The following is a 27035-nucleotide window of genomic DNA, read 5'->3' as shown; positions in this document are numbered from 1 at the left end:
CTAACTGCATGTCTCCTTCCTCCTGCAGCCTCACTGCACAAGGCTTTTTTCTTCCTCTCATCCCTATTCTGTCCAACTCTTTAATGCAAGAGTTAACTAGTACTCTCAATCATTCATACCTTTCTCTGGTAAACTCTGTAACTCCCTATCTGCTTCTGTATTTCCACCTTCCTATGAGTTGTCTTCTTGTAAGAGGAAGGTATCAAGACATTTGCTCCCTAATTTTGGCTAATACTTTTCTTACTTCTAGAGAATCATCACCTAAGTGGGTCTTTTTTTTTTCCCCTTGGCTGGCCCCTTGTACTTCATCTATTACTCTTGTATAAAAGCTTAGTAAATTTGTTATGCACAATCTACCTTTTCTGAAACAAAATTGGGAGTTATTGATTATTTAATTTCCCTTCAGATGTTCTAACTATTTTTCTTTAATAACGATTTCACTCATCTTTCCCACAACACTAGTTAGTGACACTGGTTTATAATTTAGGGGCTCAGTCTTTTTTCCTCCTTTGTATATTGGGACTATATTTGCTCTCCCACTCCGTGGTACCTTCCCTTCCATTAGAGAGTTGTTGATTACATCCTAAGTTGGTTCCATCAGTTGTTCTCTACATCATCTCAGTGTCCATCCTGACACTTCATCTGGCCCCATTGCCTTTCTTACAGCTACCTTTTCAAGTAATTCTATAATTTTCTGTTTTTTGTACCATGACATATCTTAATCCTTCATGTGTCACTTGGTCATTTGGCTCTATGAACTCTCTCTCTTCATTGAATACTGATTTAAAGCTCTCATTCATAAGTTCACTCTTTATACTGCTTATTTACTTCATTTCGTTGCTTCCTTACTTTTTTCCAAGTTGCTTCCTTACACTTTTTAGCTTTTGCACATATAGCATTATACCACATGTGTTTGGTTTCTTTTACCCTGTATTCCAGAACATATCTCTTTACTCCCTCATTATACTTGTCTAGGAAAGTATCATACTTCTCTTGAAATGTCTTGCCTTGCATAATTTCCTTCTTTTCAATACTACCAAAGTAACTTCTTAATCCTCTAAGATTTGACGTAGCGTAGTTGTCATTTTTGTTTGTGTCCCTCATTGTACGTATTTCAAAATTTCCTGATTCTCTTAATTGATTTCTAGAACCACATGATCACTTTTTACCATTGGGCTATAATATTTGATGTTTGGACAAGGCTCCATTTTTTTCTGAAAACCAAATCCAGCATTGATGGTTCTTCTTCCACTCTATATCTTGTATAGTCCTTCACCCATTGGTCCAATGTGTTTACCATTGCCAGTTGTAACACTTTTTCTCCCCCAATGTTCACTGTGACTGTTTGCATCCATTTCTTCCCAATTTACAAGGTTACAGTTTAGATCCTCCACAAGTAGCACTCTTCTGTCTTTCCTTAACATATTATCCAGGCAATTTAGTACTCCTTTTGCATTTCTTTATGTACATCAAGCCTCCATGTTAATTAGTCTTCAGTGGCACATATGTTACTAATATGGTCCTTTTTTCCCTCCCACTGATCCTAATTGTTACGCTTAAAACTTCTGCCAGTTTGTCTCTGTACTGTACCTCCATGTATAAATCCTCTTGAGTCATTATCAATACTCCTGCTTTTCCTCCTTCTGTCTCTCCTCCAAACATTATATCCCTGCTCTTTAACCCGCTAAGACCGATGGCCGCAAAATTCGCACCCTCCCATTACCGCAATTATCATAAAAAAAATCAACTCTTATAAATTACTCTGGAAAAAAATCTGCTGTTAGTAGACATGACAATGCATCATCCTACAAGTTTTTATTGCTCTACTCACTATGGTTGTCTCAGAATAATAACCGATAGTTGGAGAAGATTGTGGTAGCGGCAACTCTCTGGCACGGGTCCAGCGTGATGTTGATGAAGGCGGTATGATGTGGGGAAGCGTGGCTGGCTCGGGGGAGGTGCTTTTATGTGTATTCTTACATAATGTAAGGCACTGCTCATGTTTTTATGTGTTTTCACATGTTTTTCGTGTTTTCACTCATATTGGCTGATTATAGTTACATATGTTTTTATCAGGCGTGGGTGACGATGTTGTCACAATAGCGGGGTCGGGATCTACCTCCAACCTGTGCACTTTGCGTCTTGTCCCGCCTTGTCTATCACTTTTATCACTAAACTTTAGCTTCCTCTTAGCACCAGGAGCCATAGTTGTAAATAATAGTTCCGTAAATAAGTAAATACGTAAATACGTAAATAATTATCACTGCGACACGACGCTCATGCACCTCACAGAAATTTGCGGGAAACTAGCTGGCTAGAGCGGTGTGCTTCCTGGGAGCCAACAGTACTACCATAGGACTACGTCATGACCAAATATAGCAGCGCTACCAATGCTAGCGCGGTTTTTATTAGCGCTCAAAGTAGCTGCCCCATTTAAGGACTGTCAGAAGTGTGCTATGCAGCCGTATTTAAGGCCTGTCGGAGTTTTCGAGTTAAAATTCACTTGGATGTCTACATTTAACTTTGTTTCTGTTATACATGCCACGTCTGGTCTTTTTTCCAATGCATAATCTCTCACTTCCGACCTTCCTGATATAAATCCATCAATGTTTGTATACATGACTCTTAACACGTTACCTGTGATACGACCCACCAGTGTGTCATCACTGTTGCGATGCGACCCACCGGTGGGTTGTACAACAGTTTTCACATAAATCATATTTTAATCTTACTATTAATAGAAATTGGATTATATCGTAAAATTGCAATAAACAGTATGTGTAGGAGGGCATAATAAACACTGATTGATAAATAATATGAAGCTTATTTTGTTTTTAGTGTTATAAAAACTATATGAAAAATAGTCTTGTTTCCATTTTGTCTTTTTAATATTTGTAAAAAAAAATATATATTATCTTGCACTTTTTTTTCCTTCAGAAGAACATATAACTTTTTCAATAACAAATCATTGAAACAGGTGTTTCCGTCAGTTCTTCTCGCCCCTCCAACTGCTAACCCTGTCAATCAATCAATCAATCAATCATATCCTGTGGTACCCTCAGGGATGCATAGGGCCTCAATAAACTGTCCCCACCATATTCTATCTTGAGCTATCTCCTCAAGGTCTCCCCAACATTCATCACCCATTTCTCGTTTCATTGTCCTCAGCCACATCTCCCTTGGCCTTCCTCTACCTATTCTTCCAGTGCCACCCATTCTGGTGTACCACGTACCAGTCCATGTCTTCTATACACATGCCCCAGCCACTTCCATTTTGAGAGTCTCACATATTCATGAACAGGTTGCACCCTTGTCATTTCTCTAATTCTATTATTTGATGTTCTAACTTTGTACAAGGGCCTTATCTGCCCTTGTATGGAGTACTCTTCGCATGTTTAGGGGGGTTCCACTCTCACAGTTTTTTTTAGATAGGATGGAATTAAAAGCTTTTCGTCTCATCGACTCCCCTCCTCTGACTGACTGTCTTCGACCTCTTTCTCACATCTATCTTTTCTCGCTATTTTCATGCTAACTGCTCTACTGATCTTGCTAACTGCATGCCTCCCCTCATGCAGCTTTGCTGCACAAGGCTTTCTTTTTCCTTTCATCCCTTTTCTGTACAACTATCTAATACGAGTTAACCAGTGTTCTCAATCTTTCATAGCTTTCACTGGTAAACTCTGGAACTCCCTGCCTGCTCTGTATTTCCACCTTCCTACGACTTGACTTCTTTTAAGAGGGAGGTTTGAAGACATTTGTTCCTCACTTTTGGATAACTCTTTACCAATCTTTTAGGGTACTTCCAGTTGAAGTGGTGCTCTCCGCTTTTTTTTTTTTTTTTTTTTTTTTTTTTTTTTTTTTTTTTTTGCTAGTTTTCCTCTTCCTTAAAAGAATACTTTTCTCGACAAGCTTCAATGATTTTTTTTATTGATTTTTGTATATTTTCCCTGATATTATTTAGACAAAAAAAACTGCCATTGGTGACTCTTTTGCATTGCATACATAAATAAACATGAGTAAAGAAACAAAACAATAAACAAAAAATATCTACTATAAAAATTTTACTGAAAATACTTCTTTCTTTTCTTTTTTCTAATACAAGTATCTTGCGTTTTCCTTCAGAAGAACATAAAACTTTTCTATAAAAAAATCATTCAAACTGAGATATCACAATTGGACTTTCCTTGATAAGCTTCAATAATTTTCTTTATTGATCTTTTCATAATTTCAAAATTTTCCTGATATCATCTTTATTATCTTATTTTATTTATCTTCTTTCCCTGCTGCTGAACTAAGTTATCATAAAACCATGTAGCATTCATTTTCTAAGTATGCAAAACAGAGAGACAAAAATATATAAACAAATTTAGGAAAGAAAAAATATAGTACAGTATAGACACACACTTAGTATCAACAAATAAAGTATGTACAATGGTGGGTTGTATCCAAGGATTTGAGAAGGATATACAGGTTCAATGGGCGGCCTGGAGGAATTGATTAGGGATTGTAGCTAGCAATAGATGGTGTGTTGGTCGCAGGTAGTAAGGGGGTGAGGGATGGGGGGACCATCAACGGGGTAGGATGAACGCCGTTACAAGATTCAAACAGTCAGTCAGTCATGGGAAGGGATGCAAGCCAGACCAGCCATCGCTCGCCTCTGCCGGGATCATGCCACGCTCAGAGCTCACTTGCACCGCCTACATCTGTCTCCTGATCCCTTCTGCCCTTGGTGTAGGATTACCCCTGAAACCATAGAACATTTCCTGCTTCAATGCCTACACTTCCAGTCTCACCACACTGCACTACACTACCGGCTCTCTGCCCTGGCCATCACAACACTCGACCTGCCCATCCTTCAGGCGGCCACCCCTCCCGGCAACCTGTTGTCCTAAGCCTTACTTGTGCCTTCTTGAGGAAGACCGGCCAGCTACCATGCCTGTGATATCCACACAGGACTACCCCAGGGCTCATAAGGATCCATAGATCTTTGTGGCCTTAACTATTGGATCCTTATGAGTCCTGGGGTAGTCCTGTGTGGGTATCACAGGTGTGGTAGCTGGCCGGTCTTCCTCAAGAAGGCAGAAATAAGGCTTAGGACAGGCGGGAAGTGTGGACGCCTGAGGCTGCCAGGAGGGTGGGTAGGTTGAGTGTTGTGATGGCCAGGACAGAGAGCCGGGAACATAGTGCAGTATGGTTAGAGTGGAAGTGTGGGCATTGAGGCAAGAAATGTTTGATGGTCTCAGGGGTAGTCCTACACCAAGGGCATAAGGGGTCAGGAGACAGACGTAAGCGGTGCAAGGGATCACCGAATATGGTGTGGCCCAGGCAAAGACAGGCAGAAAACACACACACACACACACATATATATATATATATATATATATATATATATATATATATATATATATATATATATATATATATATAGGCAACCCCCGTTTAACGAAGGGGTTACGTTCCTAAAAACACTTCGTTAAGCGAAACTTCGTTAAACGAACCAATTATAACAAGTATAACCCCTGATTTGAACTTCCATTGAGAGTAAGCAAGGTGAGAGTGCATCATAGTACAGTAAAAGGTTTAATGAAAGTAAAAATTATGAAGTTAAATATTTAGGTAGTTTAATTTAAGTCATTATAATGTACACTAATGTATGTATGTACGTAACTTTATAATGTTGGTGATCTTAACTTTATGAAGGGAGGGAGAGTGAAACGGGAAATACACTAACCGGCAACCTGTGGAATGTAAACAAAGTGCGCATCATGGTACTGCATACAAAACTTATGTACCACATTTCCACAAGACTTTCCATTTTATCCATTGTAAAGTCATGAGTTCTGGTGGTTCTTTTAGCTTGCAAGGAAGATGAGGTCTCACTAGCCTTCTTAATAGAGTATCTTGACTTGAAAATAGTAGACAGTAGATGGAGTCAAGCCATGGTGGGAAGCAATGTTATTAGTTTTCTGGCCTCTCTCTTGTCTGTGAATAATGCCCAGCTTCACTTCGAGAGTAAGACACTTCCTGGTCTTCATAGGAACGTTAGGCCACATAGCAGGGTGTTTTGGTGGTAAGTTGAACTAAGGAAGATGAGCTGCTGGTGACGCTGTTATGTTTTGACTGGGCAGTGAGTGGTGCGTGTGATCTTGATCTTGATCTTGATGCTACAGGTGACACAGAATTTCTTCTGAGTCAGGCCTTTGTATCGGCAGAGCCTGTGTTGTCCACGAGAGGCTTGATCTTGATCTTTATTCTATAGGTGTCTCAGGATTCCTCCTGAGGCAGGCCTTAGTACCAGCAGCTCCTGATGTATTCAAAAGCCTGTCAGCTTGCATGATACAGTGGGGCTTTCAAATTTGGAAAAAAATTACCTGGATAAAACTTCGTTAAAGCGAGTTTGGTGTTTATTAAACGAGCAGATGGTAGTAAAATGAAACCGTTATAGCGAAATTTCGTTGCGTGAACCTTCGTTAAACGGGGGTTGCCTGTATATATATATATATATACACACATAGTCAAACCTCGCCCAACACAACAGTTACGTTCCTAAGCTCGTCGTGTACGGCGAGATTCGTGTTCGGCGAATAATAGGCCCTATGGGAAAATGGGGGTTATGTTCCCAGATCCTGTCCCCCCAAATTTTTTTTTTACCAAAAAGGCTGAAAAAAAAAACAATAAGTGAAGTACCAAGCACACATTTTATTTAATTATAGTACTAGTACCTTTAGTTTATTTGCTGGTTGGAGAGGGCTACAAATATGAAGTGAGGGGCCTCTGACTGGCAGATGCTTTCATATGGCATAAAGTCTCCTTGTAGAACAAAAGAAGCTCCTCAACACCCCTCTTGAACTTACCGTATTTTACGGCTTACAAGACGCACTTTTTTTCCTAAAAAATACCCCGAAAAATACTAGTGGATCTTCCAAGATGAATGTTGTATTGTAAGGCAGCATCCAACCTCAAGTAAGCTTGGACACTTGACAGATAGCGACCTGGATTTGTATGTTGAGTCATTACATTATGATGGTAGCTTAAGTACCATTTAATTTAGCCTTTTATATTATGTAAACTCAGTACTTAGGTGTTACAAGTATTTCCAATACCATAATGCTTCCTGCAGCTTACTCAGCATGTGGAGAAAACAACCCGCTCCCTCGTCTCTGAATGTTGTATTGTAAGGAAGCATCCATCCTCAAGTAAGCTTGGACACTTGACAGATAGCGACCTGGATTTGTATGTTGAGTCATTACATTATGATGGTAGCTTAAGTACCATTTAATTTAGCCTTTTATATTATGTAAACTCAGTACTTAGGTGTTACAAGTATTTCCAATACCATAATGCTTCCTGCAGCCTACTCAGCATGTGGAGAAAACGACCCGCTCCCTCGTCTCATTGCAACACACACATACATGCACACGAACGCATACACATCATGCCAGGTGCCTTTATACCTTTATTAATAGAACATCCAAGTGGCTTACTCATTCAAGCAAGAGTCAAAACTCCACTTGTGAATTGTATTGATATTGATAAAGCCTATGAAGCACGACTGCAAAATGAAATAAATACAAACTGCAACACTGATGTGTTCTATTTCGGTGATCGGACAAGTGATTCCCTAATGTAAACAACAGGTCTAAAACATGCTGTCACCCGCCACTAAAACAAGAAGAGATGGACTATTTCACTATGTATATGTATTTACCTAAGGTGTTTATATTTACATAGTTTTAAATTTGTGGTGAGTGCTCCAGCAAATTTGTAATGAGTGGTGAATCAATAGTGTCCTGCAGACTCTTTGCTTCTGATGTTTTTGTGTTCAGTGGTCAGGTATATGGTGAATGCATTCTTGTATGAGAATGACTTTTTTTTATCTTAGAAATTTCTTTCAAATATTAGGGTGCATCTTCCAAGTTGCATCTTCCAAGCCGTAAAATACGGTAATGTTCCTCTCCAGGATGGGATCTGTTTCAGTGAAGAGGGATGTTGCATTTTCCATGACTTTCAGCAAATTACAGAGTCCAAGACGCTTGGAAGGGGAGGTCAAGTGCATCCACCAGGAACAGCGGGAAATTCAAATGGAGACCAAATCGTGCAATCGCGAGTCAAAGTCGTGCTCAGCGAAATATGGAATATTTTACTGATTCGTGTATACACGAATTTCGTGTTCGGCGAGGTTTGACTGTATATATATATATATATATATATATATATATATATATATATATATATATATATATATATATATATATATGTATGTATATACAGTAAGGTCTCGGTTTACATCAGAGTTACGTTCCTGAAACATGACGTAAGTCGATTTTGTACATAACTCGAGTTTCCGTACATTTCAAAGCATATTATCGAGTTTTCAACCAATCATTGTTTATGGTCATTCAGGTAAGTTAAAGGTTATATTGTTATATTATTTACAACTATGTAGGAATATGAAACACAAACTTGTTTTTGTTGTTGATTAGGGCCACGAACGCGAAGGACTGCAGGTTGCCGAGAGGGGTGGACCCCTGAGGCTGCCAGGAGGGTGGGTAGGTCAAATGTTGTGACGCCCAGGGTGGACAGCAGGGAGTGTAGTGCAGTGCGGTGGGAGTAGGAGCGTGGGCAGCAGGGCAGGACATGCAATAGAAAAGGGCAATAGGGATCAGCAGACAGGCGCAGACGGTGCAAGTCAGCTGCGAGTGTCGTGTGGCCCAGGCAAAGGCTCCGGAGTTGTTATTGTTGTGTGTGCGAGCCTTCAAGGTTGTTAACCTCCCCGTTGTCATGGGAACGGACTTCCCATTTTCTTCTTCACTCCCTCACACACAGCTGCTGCCTCCCGTCTCATGTCTTTTAATTATGTCCTCTTTTTCTTGTAGCGTAATAGTTTTCCTTTTCTTAGTATCACTGCTGTCACTAAGGAGTTTTCTCTTTGGTGCCATTGAGCAAAATACTAAGAACTTGAGTCAGTAAACGCAGAAGTAGGATAACACTCTTGCCAGGGGCGATGGTGTGGTGGAACTGAGGCAGGGTGTTATTGTATTCAAGCGTGAGGCGGGCGGTGTGGCGGGTAACCACCAACAATAACAATAAATCCCGCACTTTACGATTTATAAATTTTCAATTTTTTAAAAATCTTAAATTGCCTTATAGTGGACTGACGTAAGTATGAGTTTGACGTAACTCGAGCCAGACGTAACCCGGGACTTTACTATATATATATATATATATATATATATATATATATATATATATATATATATATATATATACAGGCAACCCCCGTTTAACGAAGGTTCACACAACGAAATTTCGCTATAACGAAGGTTTTATTTTACTAACCTCTGCTCGTTTAACGTACACCAAACTCGCTTTAACAAAGTTTTATCCAGGTAATTTTTTTTTCCAAATTTGAAAGCCCCACCGTATCATGCAAGCTGACAGGCTTTTGAATACACCAGGAGCTGCTGGTACTAAGGCCTGCCTCAGGAGAAATCCTGAGACACCTGTAGAATAAAGATCAAGATCAAGATCTCACACACCACTCACTGCCCAGTCAAAACATAACAGCGTCACCAGCAGCTCATCTTCCTTAGTTCAACTTACCACCAAAACGCCTTGCAATGTGGCCTAACGTTCCTAAGAAGACCAGGAAGTGTCTTACTCTCGAAGTGAAGCTGGATATTATTCACAGACAAGAGAAAGGCCAGAAAACTAATAACATTGCTTCCCACCATGGCTTGACTCCATCTACTGTCTACTATTTTCAAGTCAAGAGACTATTAAGAAGGCTAGTGAGACCTCATCTTCCTTGCAAGCTAAAAGAACCACCAGAACTCGTGACTCTATAATAGATAAAATGGAAAGCCTTGTGGAAATATGGTGCATAAGTTTTGTATGCGGTACCATGATGTGCAATTTGTTTACATTCTACAGGTTGCCGGTTAGTGTATTTCCCGTTTCACTCTCCCTCCCTTCATAAAGTTAAGATCATCAACATTATAAAGTTGCGTACATACATACATTAGTGTACATTATAATGACTTAAATTGAACTACCTCAATGTTTAACTTCATAATTTCTACTTTCATTAAATCTTTTACTGTACTATGATGCACTCTCGCTTTGCTTACTCTCAATAGAAGTTCAAATCAGGGGTTAAACTTGTTATAATCGGTTCGCTTAACGAAATTTCGCTTAACGAAGTGTTTTTTTAGGAACATAACCCCTTCGTTAAACGGGGGTTGCCTGTATATATATATATATATATATATATATATATATATATATATATATATATATATATATATATACAGGCAACACCCGTTTAAGGAAATTTCGCTACAACGAAGGTTTCATTTTACTACCATCTGCTCGTTTAACGAACACCAAACTCGCTTTAACGAAGTTTTATCCAGGTGATTTTTTTCCAAGTTTGAAAGCCCCACCATATCATGCAAGCTGACAGGCTTTTGAATACACCAGGAGATGCTGGTACTAAGGCCTGCCTCAGGAAAAATCCTGGGACACCTATAGAATAAAGATCAAGATCAAGATCAAGCCTCTCGTGAACAACATGCGCAACACTCACTCCCCAGTCAAAACATAACAGCCTCAGCAGCAGCTTGTCTTCCATAGCTCAACCTACCACCAAAACGCCCTGCAATTGGCCTAGTATTCATAAGAAGACCAGGAAGTCTCTTACTCTCCAAATGAAGTTAGATATTATTCACAGACATGAGAGAGGCCACAAAACTATAGCAGTGCTGGCCACTATCTTGACTCCATATTATACTGTCTCTATTTTCAAGTCAGCAGACTCTATTAAGGAGGCTGGTGAGACCGTATCTTCCTTGCAAGCTAAAAGAACCACCAGAACTCTTGACTCTACAATGGATAAAATGGAAAGCCTTGTGGAAATGTGGTACATAAGTTTTGTATGCAGTACAATGATGCGCACTTTGTTTACATTCATCAGGTTGCCGGTTAGTTCTTTCCCGTTTCACTCTTCCTTCCTTCATAAAGTTAAGATCATCAACATAATAAAGTTACATACATACATACATTAGTGTACATTATAATGCCTTAAATTTAAACTACCTAAATGTTTAACTTCATAATTCTTACTTACATTAAACCTTTTACTGATGCACTCTCGCTTTGCTTGCTCTCAATGGAAGTTCAAATCAGGGGTTAAACTTGTTATAATCGGTTCGCTTAACGAAGTTTCGCTTAACGAAGTGTTTTTTAGGAACGTAACCCCTTCGTTAAACGGGGGTTGCCTGTATATATATATATATATATATATATATATATATATATATATATATATATATATATATATATATATAGTTACGTACGCCACACGGCTGCGGTTAACTGCTACAGCTAACTAGAGGGTTATTCTGGCAAAATGGCCAACTTCGTTACGGTCAGTACAGTGGGGAATATAAACCACTCAACAGAGTCCCCACTACTATAACTCACAACCGCCGTAACCCTCAGGTTCTTTCAAGGTCGCCAACAGTGTATAATTTCCCCCACTGTAAGGGAATCTCCTTAGCAACTCCTTCTCCTCCTGTACCCAATCAAGTAGAATTTATAAATGGTAGATGCTACGTGTAACAGGGCGAGGCCTTAATACCTACTCCTTAGAGAAACTGCCCACAAGGACAATTCCACCCACTTCTCTATGAAGTATTAATGCCTCTCCGCACGCCTTGTCCACAGACTGTGATAACTCACAGACCAGAACAACGCGCGCGGTATATTACTATACTATGTTACTACAAGTGCTTCCTAACACCTGTCAGACTGACACCCCTAGCCTACAATCTACTACAATATATGATGTGTACAGCACATCCGGTGATGTACACACAAGCCCAGACACCACCTACGGGTGACAACCGCTATACACAGAGTCCAGATACTCGTCACAGACAAGTCTGGCGGACGACAACTACGCACCACTGGCCGACATGAAGCCTCTCAGCATTCAATAGTGTGCGTGGCTACTACCACTACAATACAGTATACTACTGAAACTATACAAAAGATGGTGGGGGCACACAGCCGCCCACCAAACCCCACTGGTGACCACAACCACCAACAGCAAAAACAGGACGAAACAAGAACACGTCCTCGCGCCGCCACACCGAGTGGACGAACGCACAACAGGAAATGCAGCCCCAACCGGCTACACTTTCCTCAGGACAACAAGCCCGTTGTCCTACACAGCCATGGTCTACCGAGTAACAAGCCAGCTACTCAAGGGAGGGCACAACTCCCAGACTGATGACTAATGAGTACTTCAAAGCACAGTCCAGCCACACGTGTCTCTTCCTGTGCTGAGATTGTACGTGTTAATTCCTCTGAAGACTGGCCGGTACTATAAACAGTATATTACTGATACTACACAACAGATGGTGGGGGCACACAGCCACCCACCAAACCACACCGATGACCACGGCCACCAACAAAACAAACAGGACGAGACAAAGTGTGTGTCTCCGCGTTGCCACACTCGAGTGGACGAACGCACGAGAAATGTAGCCAACTTGCCACTTCTCAGAACAACAAGCCCGTTGTTCTACAGCCATGGTCTGCCGAGTAACAAGCCAGCTACTCAAGGGAGGGCACAACTCCCAGACCGATGACTAATGACCAACAAGAGAAGCCCAGCAACACGAATCTCCCTAACACTGTGCCAGACCGAGAGTGCGTGTCTATCTCCGCTGAAGGCTACCTTGAGACTGATGCGAGGCTCGCAGGCACACAAAATGGTGGAAACAAAGAGAGGGTTGTCTGCTCAACAGAACAGTGACAGCCCGCACTTGAGGCCATAGGCTACGCATATAATAAAATAATAAATTAAAAGGGGAAACAAGGCAGTGCCCCTCACACACCCTCCCTTAAAAGAAAAAATTTTGGAAACAAAACATTTACAAAATTTTTTAAAAGGCATGGAACTGATGTAAAGGAATGGCCCCGGGACAGACAATCAGCCACAACGTTGTCTGCTCCTTTTATATATCTTACTATGACATTGTACTCCTAAGCTCACTCGGTATGGGGGCCATTTGACAGGCTTTTCGTCCCCAACATAAATATCGTGTTCTATCAACGGTGTCCTGCCCGGGACACTGCTAAACACAGAGGAGTACTTCTTCAGCCGCCGAAGCAACTCATCTTGCTGATCCCCTAAATGTTCAACCTTCTCTTTCAAGAGATGGAGGCTATTCCGTTCCCACTGCCCTGTAGGAACAACAGGTTCAGGCCCAATAACTTCTGGAGCCTCTCCCTCCCGGCAGAAAAATAAAACTGAAGATGCCTCTTGCACGGCAGAACTAAAAGAGCCCTTCTGGCTAGTAGAACGAAAATAGGGCTTCAGCATGTTAACGTGACACAGCTGAGCCCTCTTGCGCCGGTCAGGAGTGACCACCAGGTAGTCGAGGTCACCTACCTTCTTCTCTATAACATAGGGGCCACTATAGCGGGCAGCAAGCGGCTGGCCCTGAAGTGGTAACAGCACGAGCACTTCATCTCCAGGGCAAAACTCCGATACTCGGCCCTTCGGTCATAATACCCCTTCATACTCTGCTGGGCCTTACACAGGTGGGCCTGCGCCACCTCTAATGCCTTGGCTAATCTCTCGACTGCTCATGAGGCTCTTAAGCAGTGAGACAGGGCGCTCAGGCGACGGCTGACACCAAGCCTCCCGAACAACGTCGAGCGGTCCACGCACTCGGTGTCCAAACACTAGCTGATTGGGTGAGAAACCCAAGGACTCAGTGGGCGCTTCTCTCACCGCAAATAAGACAAAGGGACACCCTCGTCCCAATCCTTATCTCTCCATGCAGAAACTCTTGAGCATGGTCTTGAGAGTTTGATGATGTCTCTCCAGGGCTCCCTGAGACTGTGGATGATAAGCACTGGACACAATATGCTTGATCCCCCACGCAGTCATCGTATCCTTAAACAACTTTGAAGTAAAGTTGGTCCCCTGATCGGACTGCAGCTCTGCTGGCAATCCAAAGTGTGTAAAGAAGGTTAACAAAGCCTTCAGCACCACCTTAGAGTGAGTGCTTCTCAGGGAATTGCTTCAGGGTACCGCGTGGTAACATCCATTATGGTCAACAAATACTTGTGACCAGCCCTGGTAGTAGGCAGAGGACCTACTATATCAATCAAAACCCTCGTGAAGGGAGGATCAACAGCAGGGATGGGGTGGAGTGGCGCCACAGGGGGTGTCTGATTAGGCTTGCCCACCACTTGACAAGTGTGGCAGCACTTAAGAATCGTGGCTACTTCTCCAGACATGCTGGGCCACCAAAAATTGCGACGCAGGCGAGCGACGGTCTTTCGGATGCCCAGGTGTCCAGCCATGGGCCCCTCATGTGCCAACAGCACAAGTGCCTCACGCAGCTTATGCGGCACAACTACTTGCAGTAGTTCACCACCGTCACTCTCCTGCCATCTACGACACAACACCCCTTGATGCAAGACAAACTCCTCCCTGCCCTCCAACTCCTCACTTCCCTCACCCACTCGAGCAAAGAAGGAGGCCAACGCCGGGTCCTCCTGCTGCCTACGAATGAGCTCTGCAGGCTCTAGCTGGGTAAGAGAAAGGGGGACTATAGGGTCATGGGGTTGAGGCAACGCTGCAACCCTACGTCCCACACGGCATCGAGGACGGAGAGCTGGCCCAGGCTGCTCCGCTCCTGCCATGTGATCCGGTGAGTCCTCAGAAGGATCATCACCACCAGCCAGGCAGTCACCAGGCAAGGGAACAGCTCGCTCCCTGCCTCCACGATGCTCCACAGGGGGAGAAACTTCCAACTCCCCCGCAGAACTGGAAGTCTCCCTGGGCGCCAACTTCCAACAAACTGCCTGACTTATCATGCTGGGGCCTGTGCTGAACATCAGAGCCCTCAGCCTCCACACCAGGAAGCAACTCAGCACGAGTGCTCCCTCCGGAGTGCTCTGCAGAGTGAGGATAACCATCAAACAACTCAGCTACACCCAACACTCCGTCCTCACTCTCAGCAACAACTCCCAAAGCCGAGTCCGGTGCATTAACAAGTGACTCTACGCCGTCACCGTCAGCCTCTACACCTGAACTCAATGGTGAGCCCAACACTGGCTCCACCACATCAGCACTGCTACTCCCATCTGGAGTCAATCCCACCTGGCTGCTAGCAACCTTCTGGGTAGTAACAGGCTCTCTCTCAGCCCAGCGGGCCTGAGAGCGGGTAACATTTACAAAGTCTTGCACCACTGGCCCAGACTCTTCAGCAACCTCATCCTCATCAGAGGTTGGGATCCATACACGACCACCAGCCAAATCATTCCCAAACAGGAAGTCCACTCCTGCGACTGGCAGTTCGTCTGCCACTGCTACCTGCGCCGTAGCAGTGACAAGAGGACATGACAGCGTCACCTCAGCCGTCACGAACTCCTCCACAGTGTTAAGTCCACGACACAACACTGCCTTGCTAGATGTCACCTTCTTCCCAGTGACATTTCGGCACACTGACTGCTGTGCTCCCGTATCACGCAGTACAGTGACGGGATACTTTGTGCCATCAATCTCAACCGTGCCTCCACACAGGAAAGGACGGCACCAGTCAAGCTCACTATCCTTAGGTGCGGGCGTGGCAACAGGGGGAGGGACAGGGGGCCAACCTGCTCTCCTCCTCCAAACACAACTCAGGCACACGCCGTGCCTTCTCACTTCTAAAGCCTGAAGGAGCAGTCAACTCATCACCACAAACTTGTCTGGCCACACCAACAAGGCAACTGGTTTCTGCGAGGACTTGGGAGTTTCAGCTGTTACTAACTTTGGGCAATTGAACTTAAAATGCCCTTTTCCTCGGCAGTGATAGCACGTAGGCTGGTAATCATACTTGGGAGTTCTAGGGGCCGCCTTCCCGCCGTCCCATCCTTCGCAGAAGAAGGAGGGTGGGGCCTGGGGCTTTCCCAAACCCATCTTACTGCCGAATCCAGTATATCGCCTAAAGTGGCCTGGAGAGCCCGAGGAAGAACTGCCACCACTCCCTGGGCCTCCCTTAGGACCACCTTCCTTACGACTCCAACTCCCAGGCTGCTGCACAGGACGGTGGGCCAACACATAATCATCAGCCCATGTAGCAGCCTCCTTCAAAGTCCTAAACCTCTTCTCCCTCAACAGAGGTACCAGCTCCTTATCAGCAATATCAATGAACTGCTCCATAACTACTAACTCCTTCAAAGCCTCGAGAGAGTCAACACCCTCGCTTGCAATCCACCTCTCAAACACTTGCTCCAGTGAACGAGCACACTCGAGGTAGGAGTCACTTGCTCGCTTCCTCTTTCCTCTGAATTGCAAGCGATAGGCTTCTGGTCGCAGCTCATATGCCCGCAAGATGTCAGCCTTAAACTCCTCATAATCATCCAGATCATCAGCTGACATTTTATCATAAACTTCCAAGGCTTTTCCCTTGAGTTTATTTGCAACCAAGCCTACCCATCTCTCTCGAGACCAAGCAAACTCCTTGGCTTTCCTCTCGAAGCGAACAAACCATTCAGCTACTTTAGCCTCATCAAATTCGGGGACTAGCTGGAGACTTTAAACTAAAGTACGCTCTACACTCTGTTCTCCTCCTCCTAGACTACCAACAACTCCAGGTGTACTTTGTGCATGGCGAGTTCTTTCCCACTCCAACTCTCTATCTTTATCTGCCCTTTCTCTCTCCATCTCCAATCTCATCATCTCCATCTCTCTAGCCTCCTTCTCTGCTGCTAGTCTCTGAATTTCTCGTCTTTCTTCCGCTTCTCTAGCCTCCTCCTCTGCTGCTAGTCTGTTTGACTCTCGTCTCTCTTCCGCAGCTAATCTCTTCAACTCTCGCCTCTCTTCTGCTTCTATCTCCATTTTCCTCATTTCCAGCTTTAATCTCAATTCCTCCAGTCTGGCAGCTGACTGGACACTATCAGCAATACTGCTTGCTGGACTAGATCGTCAGGAGCCTCCCCTGCTTCCAATACTTCTGCCAGGGCTAATATATCCCACATCACCTTCACTGGGCCCGCCACGTCCGTTATCATGAGACAGACATGCGTCTCCACTGACCCCACGCGCGGCCAACGACTCATCATACCCACGTGGTGAGTCTTGCCGGCTCACACTCGCATCCTCACCCTCCACTGGTGAAGTGAAAAGGCCAGTAACTCTCTCCATGGTGCTCACAGGGACTCGGTTTCACAAACAAGTAAAATAATATAAGTAATGATACCCTACACAATACACTACACCACTATAAAAGCACTTGGTTTTTCCTGTCACAGTCGCCACTTTGTTACGTACGCCACACGGCTGCGGTTAACTGCTACAGCTCACTAGAGGGTTATTCTGGCAAAATCGCCAACTTCATTACGGTCAGTACAGTGGGGAATATAAACCACTCCACAGAGTCCCCACTACTATAACTCACAGCTGCCGTAACCCTCAGGTTCTTTTAAGGTTGCCAACAGTGTATAATTTCCCCCACTGTAAGGGAATCGCCTTAGCAACTCCTCCTCCTGTACCCAACCAAGTAGAATTTATAAATGGTAGATGCTACATGTAACAGGGCGAGGCCTTAATACCTACTCCCTAGAGAAACTGCCCACAAGGACAATTCCACCCACTTCTCTATGAAGTATTAATGCCTCTCCGCACGCCTTGTCCACAGACTGTGATAACTCACAGACCAGAACAACGCGCGCGGTATATTACTATACTATGTTACTACAAGTGCTTCCTAACACCTGTCAGACTGACACCCCTAGCCTACTACTACTACAATATATGATGTGTACAGCACATCCGGTGATGTACACACAAGCCCAGACACCACCTACGGGTGACAACCGCTATACACGGAGTCCAGGTACTCGTCACAGACAAGTCAGGCGGACGACAACTACGCACCACTGGCCGACATGAAGCCTCTCAGCATTCAATAGTGTGCGTGGCTACTACCACTACAATACAGTATACTACTGAAACTATACAAAAGATGGTGGGGGCACACAGCCGCCCACCAAACCCCACTGGTGACTACAACCACCAACAGCAAAAACCGGACGAAACAAGAACACGTCCTCCGCGTCGCCACACCCGAGTGGACGAACGCACAACAGGAAATGTAGCCCCCAACCGGCTACACTTTCCTCAGGACAACAAGCCCGTTGTCCTACACAGCCACGGTCTACCGAGTAACAAGCCAGCTACTCAAGGAGGGCACAACTCCCAGACCGATGACTAATGAGTACTTCTAAAGCACAGTCCAGCCACACGTGTCTCTTCCTGTGCCGAGATCGTACGTGTTAACTCCGCTGAAGACTGGCCGGTACTATAAACAGTATACTACTGATACTACACAACAGATGGTGGGGGCACACAGCCGCCCACCAAACCACACTGGTGACCACGGCCACCAACAAAACAAACAGGACGAGACAAAGCGTGTCTCTCCGCGTCGCCACACCCGAGTGGACGAACGCACGAGAAGTGTAGCCAAACTTGCCACGCTTCTCTAAGAACAACAAGCCCGTTGTTCTACAGCCACGGTCTACCGAGTAACAAGCCAGCTACTCAAGGGAGGGCACAACTCCCAGACCAATGACTAATGACCAACAAGAGAAGCCCAGCAACACGAATCTCCCTACACTGTGCCAGACCGACGAGAGTGCGTGTCTATCTCCGCTGAAGGCTACCTTGAGACTGATGCGAGGCTCGCAGGCACACAAAATGGTGGAAACAAAGAGAGGGTGGTTGGCCGCACAGCGGAACAGTGACAGCCCGCGCTTGAGGCCATAGGCTACGCATATAATAAAATAATAGATTAAAAGGGGAAACAAGGCAGTGCCCCTCACAATATATATATATATATATATATATATATATATATATATATATATATATATATATATATATATACAGGTAGTCCTCAATTTATATGGTAGATGCGTTCCAGAAGGGACCGTATAAAGTAAGGAATGAATACTCAACTCCCTAGACTGTTCAAAATAAAATTATCTTTCACTGTACGTATACATTTTGCATTAAACATATTTCTATTGTGCTTATTAATGCTTTTATTAATAAACTTACAAAGACATAAAAATGACTATGAAAAAGGGAAATGTTTAAACACAAAATTATTTTATTAGTGCCTTCTTCCTCTATTTTGCTACTTCTTCCTCTGATGTCACCATTGTCGTCGTCTGTCTCTGATTCTATTACTTGACTTGGTGTGTGTGGTCTGAAGAAGCTTGTTATTGATTGCTGTTTTTTCTTTTGTTGTTTTTCTTTGAGAAGAACCTCATAGCACGTCATTTTTTCCATGACCCCTCTGATGACAGCTGTGCTTCTTTTAATATTTGGGTCAATTTCTTTGAGAATTTTCATTGACTGCGCCAACAAGTCCATACACTCAGACAAGTTGGCTGCTGTGAGGGCTTGCTGAGGTTGTCCTGATGTGTCTGGCGTATCACTGCCAGCTGGAGATGCAGAAGGGCGCTTGAGAGCCATGGTAAACACTGTGCACAAGAGAGCGAGATGTTGCCACAACCACATGTAGGTGAACAATGAGGCTGCTTGACATGCAGCCAGGGTGAGAGGGATGCAGGTGGAGGGAAACAGCTAGCTAGTGACACCTGCATTTCTGAACTAAATCGCCGTGCGAATTTTAACTTTCTTGAAACGATATAATTCTGAGGAATTCGTACAATGTGATGAATAACCCCTATTTTTGGACACCGTATAACTGAATTCATATAAAGTAAATTTGTATAAATCGAGGGCTACATATATATATATATATATATATATATATATATATATATATATATATATATATATATATATATATATATAAACATGTTTTATTTGATTTATAAGTTCATAACCATGAGAGAATGCAGGGAAAAATAGAGGGTGGGAAGGAAGAATGAGAGAAATCTTAAGTTGCTCCTGAAAATGTTTTCTATGAAAGCTCTCTACCAGCAGATGGCAGCATTGCCGCTGTCCTCCAAACTTTAACCCACACCACAACTTCCTCCTTGTATATTCCTTGGTCATATCGCAGAGAAGTCATAGATTTTCCACAGTATACAATGCAAACCACCAGTGGGCAAACCCTTTGAGGTTGCCTGTTTTTTTTGGGTGTTCTCCCAGACAACACTGCTCTTCTAGCTTCACTGGCTTTACCTACTCTGACATGATGACAATTTATTTGTATTGCAGTGTGGGGGAGCTACTTGCGATCTCATTTAAACTTTTAGTGGTCTTTTGGTTCCCTCACTATATGTACCAAGTTTGCATATTTCACTTATTTCTTTATTAAGACTGTTCATCTTGAATCACTGAGATAATTTCTTTAATCATCTCTTTCTCCTCCTACTCTCTCACAGATTTCACTGAATTCCTCTTTTCTTCTAGTCCATATATAACCATATACTTCTTTTTGTGCACTGTATCTCTCACTAATTCTTCCTTTTCTGTGATCACTTGTATGACTGTGTCCTTTGTTTTCTCCCTTATTTGTTGCTGAACTACTTCAAGAAAATTCACTTTTTCTTCTTGTTTTTTTTTTTCAATGCATTCTTCCCTTCCTCTAGTTTTGTTTTGCTTATCCCTTTTCTTGTTTTCTCATTAGAGTAGCTTTTCCTGCATGTAATGCCATTTCATAGTTTGTACATTTGCCCTTAAAGGTACTGTTTTCCCTTCTCATTTCATCTAGAGTTTTCTTCATGTCAATGTTCATTCTAACAGTACTCTTTAACTTTAAACATCTCTCTCTTTTAGCTCTACGTTTTCTGCAATCAGATGATCCTGTTCTTCAAAAATCCTGGTAACAATCTCCCTCAAAATTCTTAAGTTCTCTATCCATTGACATAATCCTTTTCATTGTTGATTCTTTCCTCCTTAAATCTGGAAACCTCCCTTTCCTTACTCCAATCTCCCAGCTGTTGTAATCCCAGAAGTTTTTTCAATAATCTCCTGTTTTTTTTTTTTTTTTTTTTTTTTTTTCCTTCTTAATACCATACGGGCTTTTCATGGGAATTTATGGGCTAAAGGGGATACTTTTTAGGGTACCTTCTATCTGAAAGCCCACCCGCTAGGAAACCGTTGCCCCGAGTGAGGAAGCCCAACGTACACTCGGACCGTGGACAGGATTCTAACCCGTGCATTTGGAGACCCCTCGGACCCCAAAGCACGCATGGTTCCACTGTACCATGGCGGCTCAGGTTCTGTCAGTCTGGTTCCCTGTCCCTTGTTTACTTAGATGCTGTCCATATTCTAATCCCCCTTCCATACTTCTTGGCCTCAACACAAGCAAATTCAATATAACTTTGGAGACAAGGTCACTAACCTAGCCCCCTCTCCTCCCGTAACTCATCACCAGGTCTGCTGGGCTTCATAGTCAGAACTTGGCAGTGTAACCCATGCTGAAGCTCTTCTTTTTGCATCTGCCTCTAACGGTCATCGTCGTGTGTGTTTTTTTTATTATAAAGATATGCAGTAAATAATAGTTCAGTCCAAGATACTGAATGGCACATGTATTGATGTTCATCTGGCTGGAGATGTGTAGGATTGGGGAAAAACTTTTTAACTCCCTTCCACAGTTTGGGCCTCTTACCACATGCATACCTACCTGCACCACAGCTTTTCTCTAGCAACTTTTCACTTGCACCCTGATCTTGTAACTTTACTGGCACTGCTTGAACACTATGTCTATGTGTCACCTAAAGTGCTTCTGCAGGGTCATCTCAGTATTATCCTTCAGACATTACACTCTTTTATGTTTGTGAATGTGATATTAATGTGAAGCTTGCATCTCAAGGTTATCCTATCTCCAGTGCAGAAAAATAGTAATTCAAATTAAATATTACCTTTGTTGTGCGATAAATCAGCCTTGAATTTTTCTGCTGTTATAGTTGTCTCAATTACCAATGACAAACTTGTTCTTGTCTGTCATCCTCACATTGATTTTTTGTTGTCCTTCAAAAGTTGAACAGTGAGGAACCATTGCAGGGTATGAGCATTTCTATCATATCATTATAAAGTTTGTTTATTTGTTTGATATATATTTATTCTTATTTGGTTGTCATTTATGCCGTACTCGAGATATAACATATAGAATACATGCCACATAATTATCATTATATACTTTATTTGTTCAATATTTATATATTCTTATTTAGCTGTCATCTATGTGACACTTGAGATATAGTATATAGAATACATGTTAATATTCCCTGTAATATGAAATGCAACAAAAACTGATGAAAGGAGTACACTGAGAATCTTTTCTTCATTGCTTTGTATCAGTACAAGATGTTAGTAAATAAGGAGCATATCAATGCATTATTCATTATATTGTGGTAATGTATGAAGTAATTCAGAAAACTGAGGACAACCCAGTACCCCAAACTCATGGCAGTGTAACAGATCAGATATGTAGTAGTGTAATGGACAAAAAAGTAAAAGATTGAAATGCTTAAAATCTGAAGATATTTTGATTGTGAATGGAATGCTCAGAAGTTTGAGAATAATGCTACTGCCAGGAGGTCTCATATTAATTGGCGTGTGCTTCACTCCAAGTATGTATCATTATACACTCATATGTTGAGTGAAGATATATTCATTAATTTATTTTCAAAATATTTGCATGTTTGTAGTGGTCTGAATACCTTCTTGATTCAAGATGGCACTGCCAGTCTTGCCCCACACGCCACACTGACCTTCCTTAACCCGTCACCTCTAGGATTTTAGTGGGAGTGGGCAGTGGAATGACCCAATGGGAATGAAGAATTCCCCACCTCCTTATTCATCCATCCCACCCATGGGCCACACCAGCAACACTACCCCTGCCCCCAATGCTCCATACCCCAGCATGCCTTATGCTGGCCTCCAGGGGCCTCGCCCTCAGTTCCCTCCTGATGTTGCTACAGGAGGAGAAAACCTTAAGGTAGTTCTTCTTTTTTGTTATGGTTGGAAGAAAGTTAAGTGCATATAAGTTTCTTAATTGCCCATCATGTATCTAAACTCATTACAATGGTTTGTTTTAGATTTAATTGTTTTGCTTAAAAGTAACCTTTTTAATTTGTGATTTAATTTTTATAGCATGTGTGTACAAGTAAATACTGTTGATAATTTGATAATTTTTTTTTTTTTATCTCAAATTGGTGACATTGCATGCCCTAAGTTATGTCTTTAGTATACACACATGATGCATAACTGGAGGCATCAAGTATTATTGGGTGTTCACTGTTATTATTCAATAAAAACTGGAATGGAAGCAATAATAAATGTTATTATATGTAAAGGAATATATGATAAATTATTTTTTTGGCTACAAGTTCTCTTTAGTGTTTACTGAAGTCTTGCTACAAGTAGTTTTTTTCCTGTGTGACATTTCCTAGAATCTATTGATATATGCAGCTATGTGTGAGCTTATTTTTATTTTTATAGTCAGAATCTGAGCCACTGGCCCAGACACTTAGTGATCTTTGTCTCCCATGAACAGGATGGGGAGCAGCCCAAGCCAGCACCACGCTCCAAGTTTGGTGAGGGTGGGTCAGACTTCACTATGCCTGATCTCCCAAGTGTTCCTGATCTACCAGGCACAGGCACCCTCCCAGAGCCACAGGACAACAAGGATGACATAGACTTTGATGACCTCACCAAAAGATTTGAAGATCTAAAGAAGAAGAAGTAAAGAACAAAGGCAGTGCTGTTTCATGGTAGGCAAGGTCTGCATCTCTCACAGACAAATCTAAGCATACTAGATAAGCTGTGAGTAGTTATGCACTGTTGGGCGTGGTTAAAGCTGAATGACTGTGTGATAGACATTGTTTTAGGGTGTGAATCTGCACATATTATGTGCATATATATATATATATATATATATATATATATATATATATATATATATATATATATATATATATATATATATATATGCCAAAAAATTATTTCATGTCATGATTCTATTATTAACTCTTCTAAATATTCTAAGTATGTTGATTTTAAAAAAACCTTCAAACATTTTTTCTTTTAAAGATAATTTGTGTTGTCTTTTATGCTGATATATATATATATATATATATATATATATATATATATATATATATATATATATATATATATATATATATATATATAGTAATGATTGAATATGGTGCTGTTATCATGTCATATATGTTCTTTACGAAGGCACAAGGTTGTATTTTACAAAAATACCTGATTTATGAATTATTAACATTGGTGTCATGGCTTTGTGCCTGATTGAACATGTTTGTATATTAATTTACCACACAGAAAGTTACTGTAGGTTTGTTTGCAATGCATGGGAGGTGAAGCCCAACAATGGAAGCATTCACTCTAGAGCTGTACAGTTGATGTCAAAGAAGTTGTAGTAGTACAGGGGAAATGGATATTACGTATACAGTTATTCCTATCCTTAAATGCTACATAATTTCTAATGTACTATCACCTCAGCTTCTAGCGAGTACACTTTTAGCGTGTAAAAATATGGGAAGATGAAGATTCATTTTAAATGCTCAAAATGGCTGAGACGTAGGTAGAAAAAGGATCACCTCTTATCTCCCCTTCCTTTTCCTTCCCCTGCCCCTCCTCATGGGTGTGTGTATTTACCTAGTAGTAGTTTTACAGGGCCTGGGCTTTATGCTCGTGTGGTCTTGTCTCCATATCTACACTTATCCAATTTTTCTTTGAAACTATGCACACTCGTTGCTGACACCACTTCTTCACTCAAGCTGTTCCACATCTCAACACATCTTTGTGGGAAACTATATTTTTTAACATCTCTCAGACATCTTCCCTTTCTCAGTTTTTTACTATGGGATCTTGTGCTTTGAATGTCATATTCTTCTTTCAGGATCAGTTTCTCATTATCCACTTGGTCCATTCCATTGATCAATTTATAAACTTGTATCAGATCCCCTCTCTCCCTTCTCTGTTCCAGGGTTGGTAGATCCATAGCCTTTAGTCTCTCCTCATATGTCATCCCTTCAAATTCTGGAACCATTCTTGTAGCCATTTTTTGTAGTCTCTCCAACTTCCTTATGTGTTTCTTTTTATGAGGGATCCACACTACTGCATATTCCAATCTGGGTCTTATTATAGTACTTATCAATTTCTTCGTCCATGTAGTGAAATGCTAATTCAATATTCCTTAGCAAATTATGTCTCTGAAAATTCTATCAATATAGCTTACCGGTTGATAGTTTTCTTCCATCGTCACTCGTAAGTCCTTTTCCTTTTTTACTTTCTCCAGTTCTACTCCATCTCCCATCTTATAGATTCCTACGGTTCGTCTTTCACTCTTTCCCATTTCCATGACATGGCTTTTGTCCACATTGAATTCCATTTCCCACTTTTTACTCCATTCTCAGATCTTATTTAGGTCTTCCTCCAGTATTTCACAATCCTCTTTTTGCTTTATAACTCTGCACAGTTTTGTATCATCCGCAAACAGATTTATGTAGCTGTTCACTCCTTCTGGCATGTCATTTATATATGAGGAAAAGTATTGGTGCTAATACTGATCCCTGCGGCACTCTGCTTTCTACTGCTCTCCGCTTGGACTTCATATCTTTAACTGCCGTCCTTATTTCTCTCCCCCTCAAATAATTCTCCATCTATCTCTGTGTTTGAGATGTGTGTGTGTGTGACACTGGAATTTTAATCCCTGCCCCACCCTCCACTGACCTGACTTGACTGCTGTTTCCCATCCTCTACCTAGCCTTGTCTGTTCCATTCCTTTCACTTTCTGGATATGATTCATTACTCTAACAGTAGTAGTAGAAAATATAGTAATATAATATTAATAGATATTTTCACTACCTTTTCTTATCAACTTTTCTTCATGTATCATTGTCTTCTTTCTGAGAGAGAGAGAGAGAGAGAGAGTGTAGTAGAAATAGTAGTAGTAGTAGTATCATCATTATCAATATCATCACCATCCTCTTCAATATACAGAATGATTATTTTAATAAATGTTTTTACTACCATTATTACCAACATATCCTGGCTTTTCCAGAGAGAGAGAGAGAGAGAGATCAGGGAGGGGTAGAGGAGCGAAGAAATTAACTTCTACTACCTGGGGATTAACTATCATTGACCTTCCTGGATTCGCTATGCTACCTCTATAGTTTAGCCTTCACTTTTGTGTTCGCTTGAAGCCGAGGTGATAGGACCTGTTTATCTTATTGAGAGTCCAAGTCTTCTAAGGCATTCCTGCAGGCAACGAAGCTTAGAATCAGCTATAGTAGAACTCATCCGTAGCTACCCACAAGGTGTGGCTCCTCTTGGGTGCGACGTTGCCACTGCTATACCAGTACCTTTTTCAAAGAAAACGGAGTGATGATCGTTCTCTACTTCACTAAAAGAAGTCAGAAGAGACCCAAATACCTATGCAGCTATATAGTGCATTAAATGCAATAAAGATTCTGGTTATATACATGAAAATGAGACAAGTAATTTACATGTTTGTCAAATAAGTGCACATACGAGTAGAAACACAGAGTAATGTATTGAGTGGTTCCTTGCTTGAGTCAAAGGTAAGAGTGTTGCCCGATTTGCTTTCTCTTGCAAGAAATATCTATTAAGGCGGAATATGAATTCCTTGGTCTGGCTGCGCAAGACAGTGTATGACGGGAAAGCATCAGGGAGTCCCAAGATGTATTAGACTAATACATCTTGCGGGGTCCTTCCATGGTGGTGACCAGAGGAGGAGCGAAGCAACACGTGCGTGACAACTTGACTCACCCCCCAACCTCCCCGGGAATTTCCACCTGGGTCGTGATTGGCAACGTCGCCTGACCTGATATGACACATCACCGTCCATGTATATGAACTAGCTTAATTTATTTTCGTATATAACAATTATTTATATCATCTACCACTTAATTAAGGTTTCTGAATGTTCTGAGAACTTTTTTTTTTATAATGCTATGATTACAGGACAGTGAATAGTTTGTTTTTA

At 42.0% G+C, this 27035-nt stretch overlaps 1 protein-coding gene across 2 annotated transcripts in view; it reads left to right on the top strand.

The window, feature by feature from the left end:
* The window catches only part of LOC123511646 (IST1 homolog), a 58502-nt gene that overhangs the window by 28587 nt on the left and 2880 nt on the right, over window positions 1-27035 (top strand). Inside the window, exons 8-9 of one of the 2 annotated variants that reach the window (XM_045267686.1) lie at window positions 22791-22994; window positions 23553-23769. In XM_045267686.1, the coding sequence (XP_045123621.1) occupies window positions 22791-22994; window positions 23553-23744 (396 nt within the window). In that variant the 3' untranslated portion in view covers window positions 23745-23769. Of the gene's footprint in view, window positions 1-22790; window positions 22995-23552; window positions 24618-27035 lie in introns of those variants that run through there. The other variant, XM_045267685.1, reaches the window with a different exon arrangement.

This window comes from Portunus trituberculatus, chromosome 31, assembly GCF_017591435.1.
Source record: "Portunus trituberculatus isolate SZX2019 chromosome 31, ASM1759143v1, whole genome shotgun sequence".
Taxonomy (NCBI): Eukaryota; Metazoa; Arthropoda; class Malacostraca; order Decapoda; family Portunidae; genus Portunus; species Portunus trituberculatus.
This window is presented reverse-complemented; position numbering and strand designations above follow the sequence as displayed.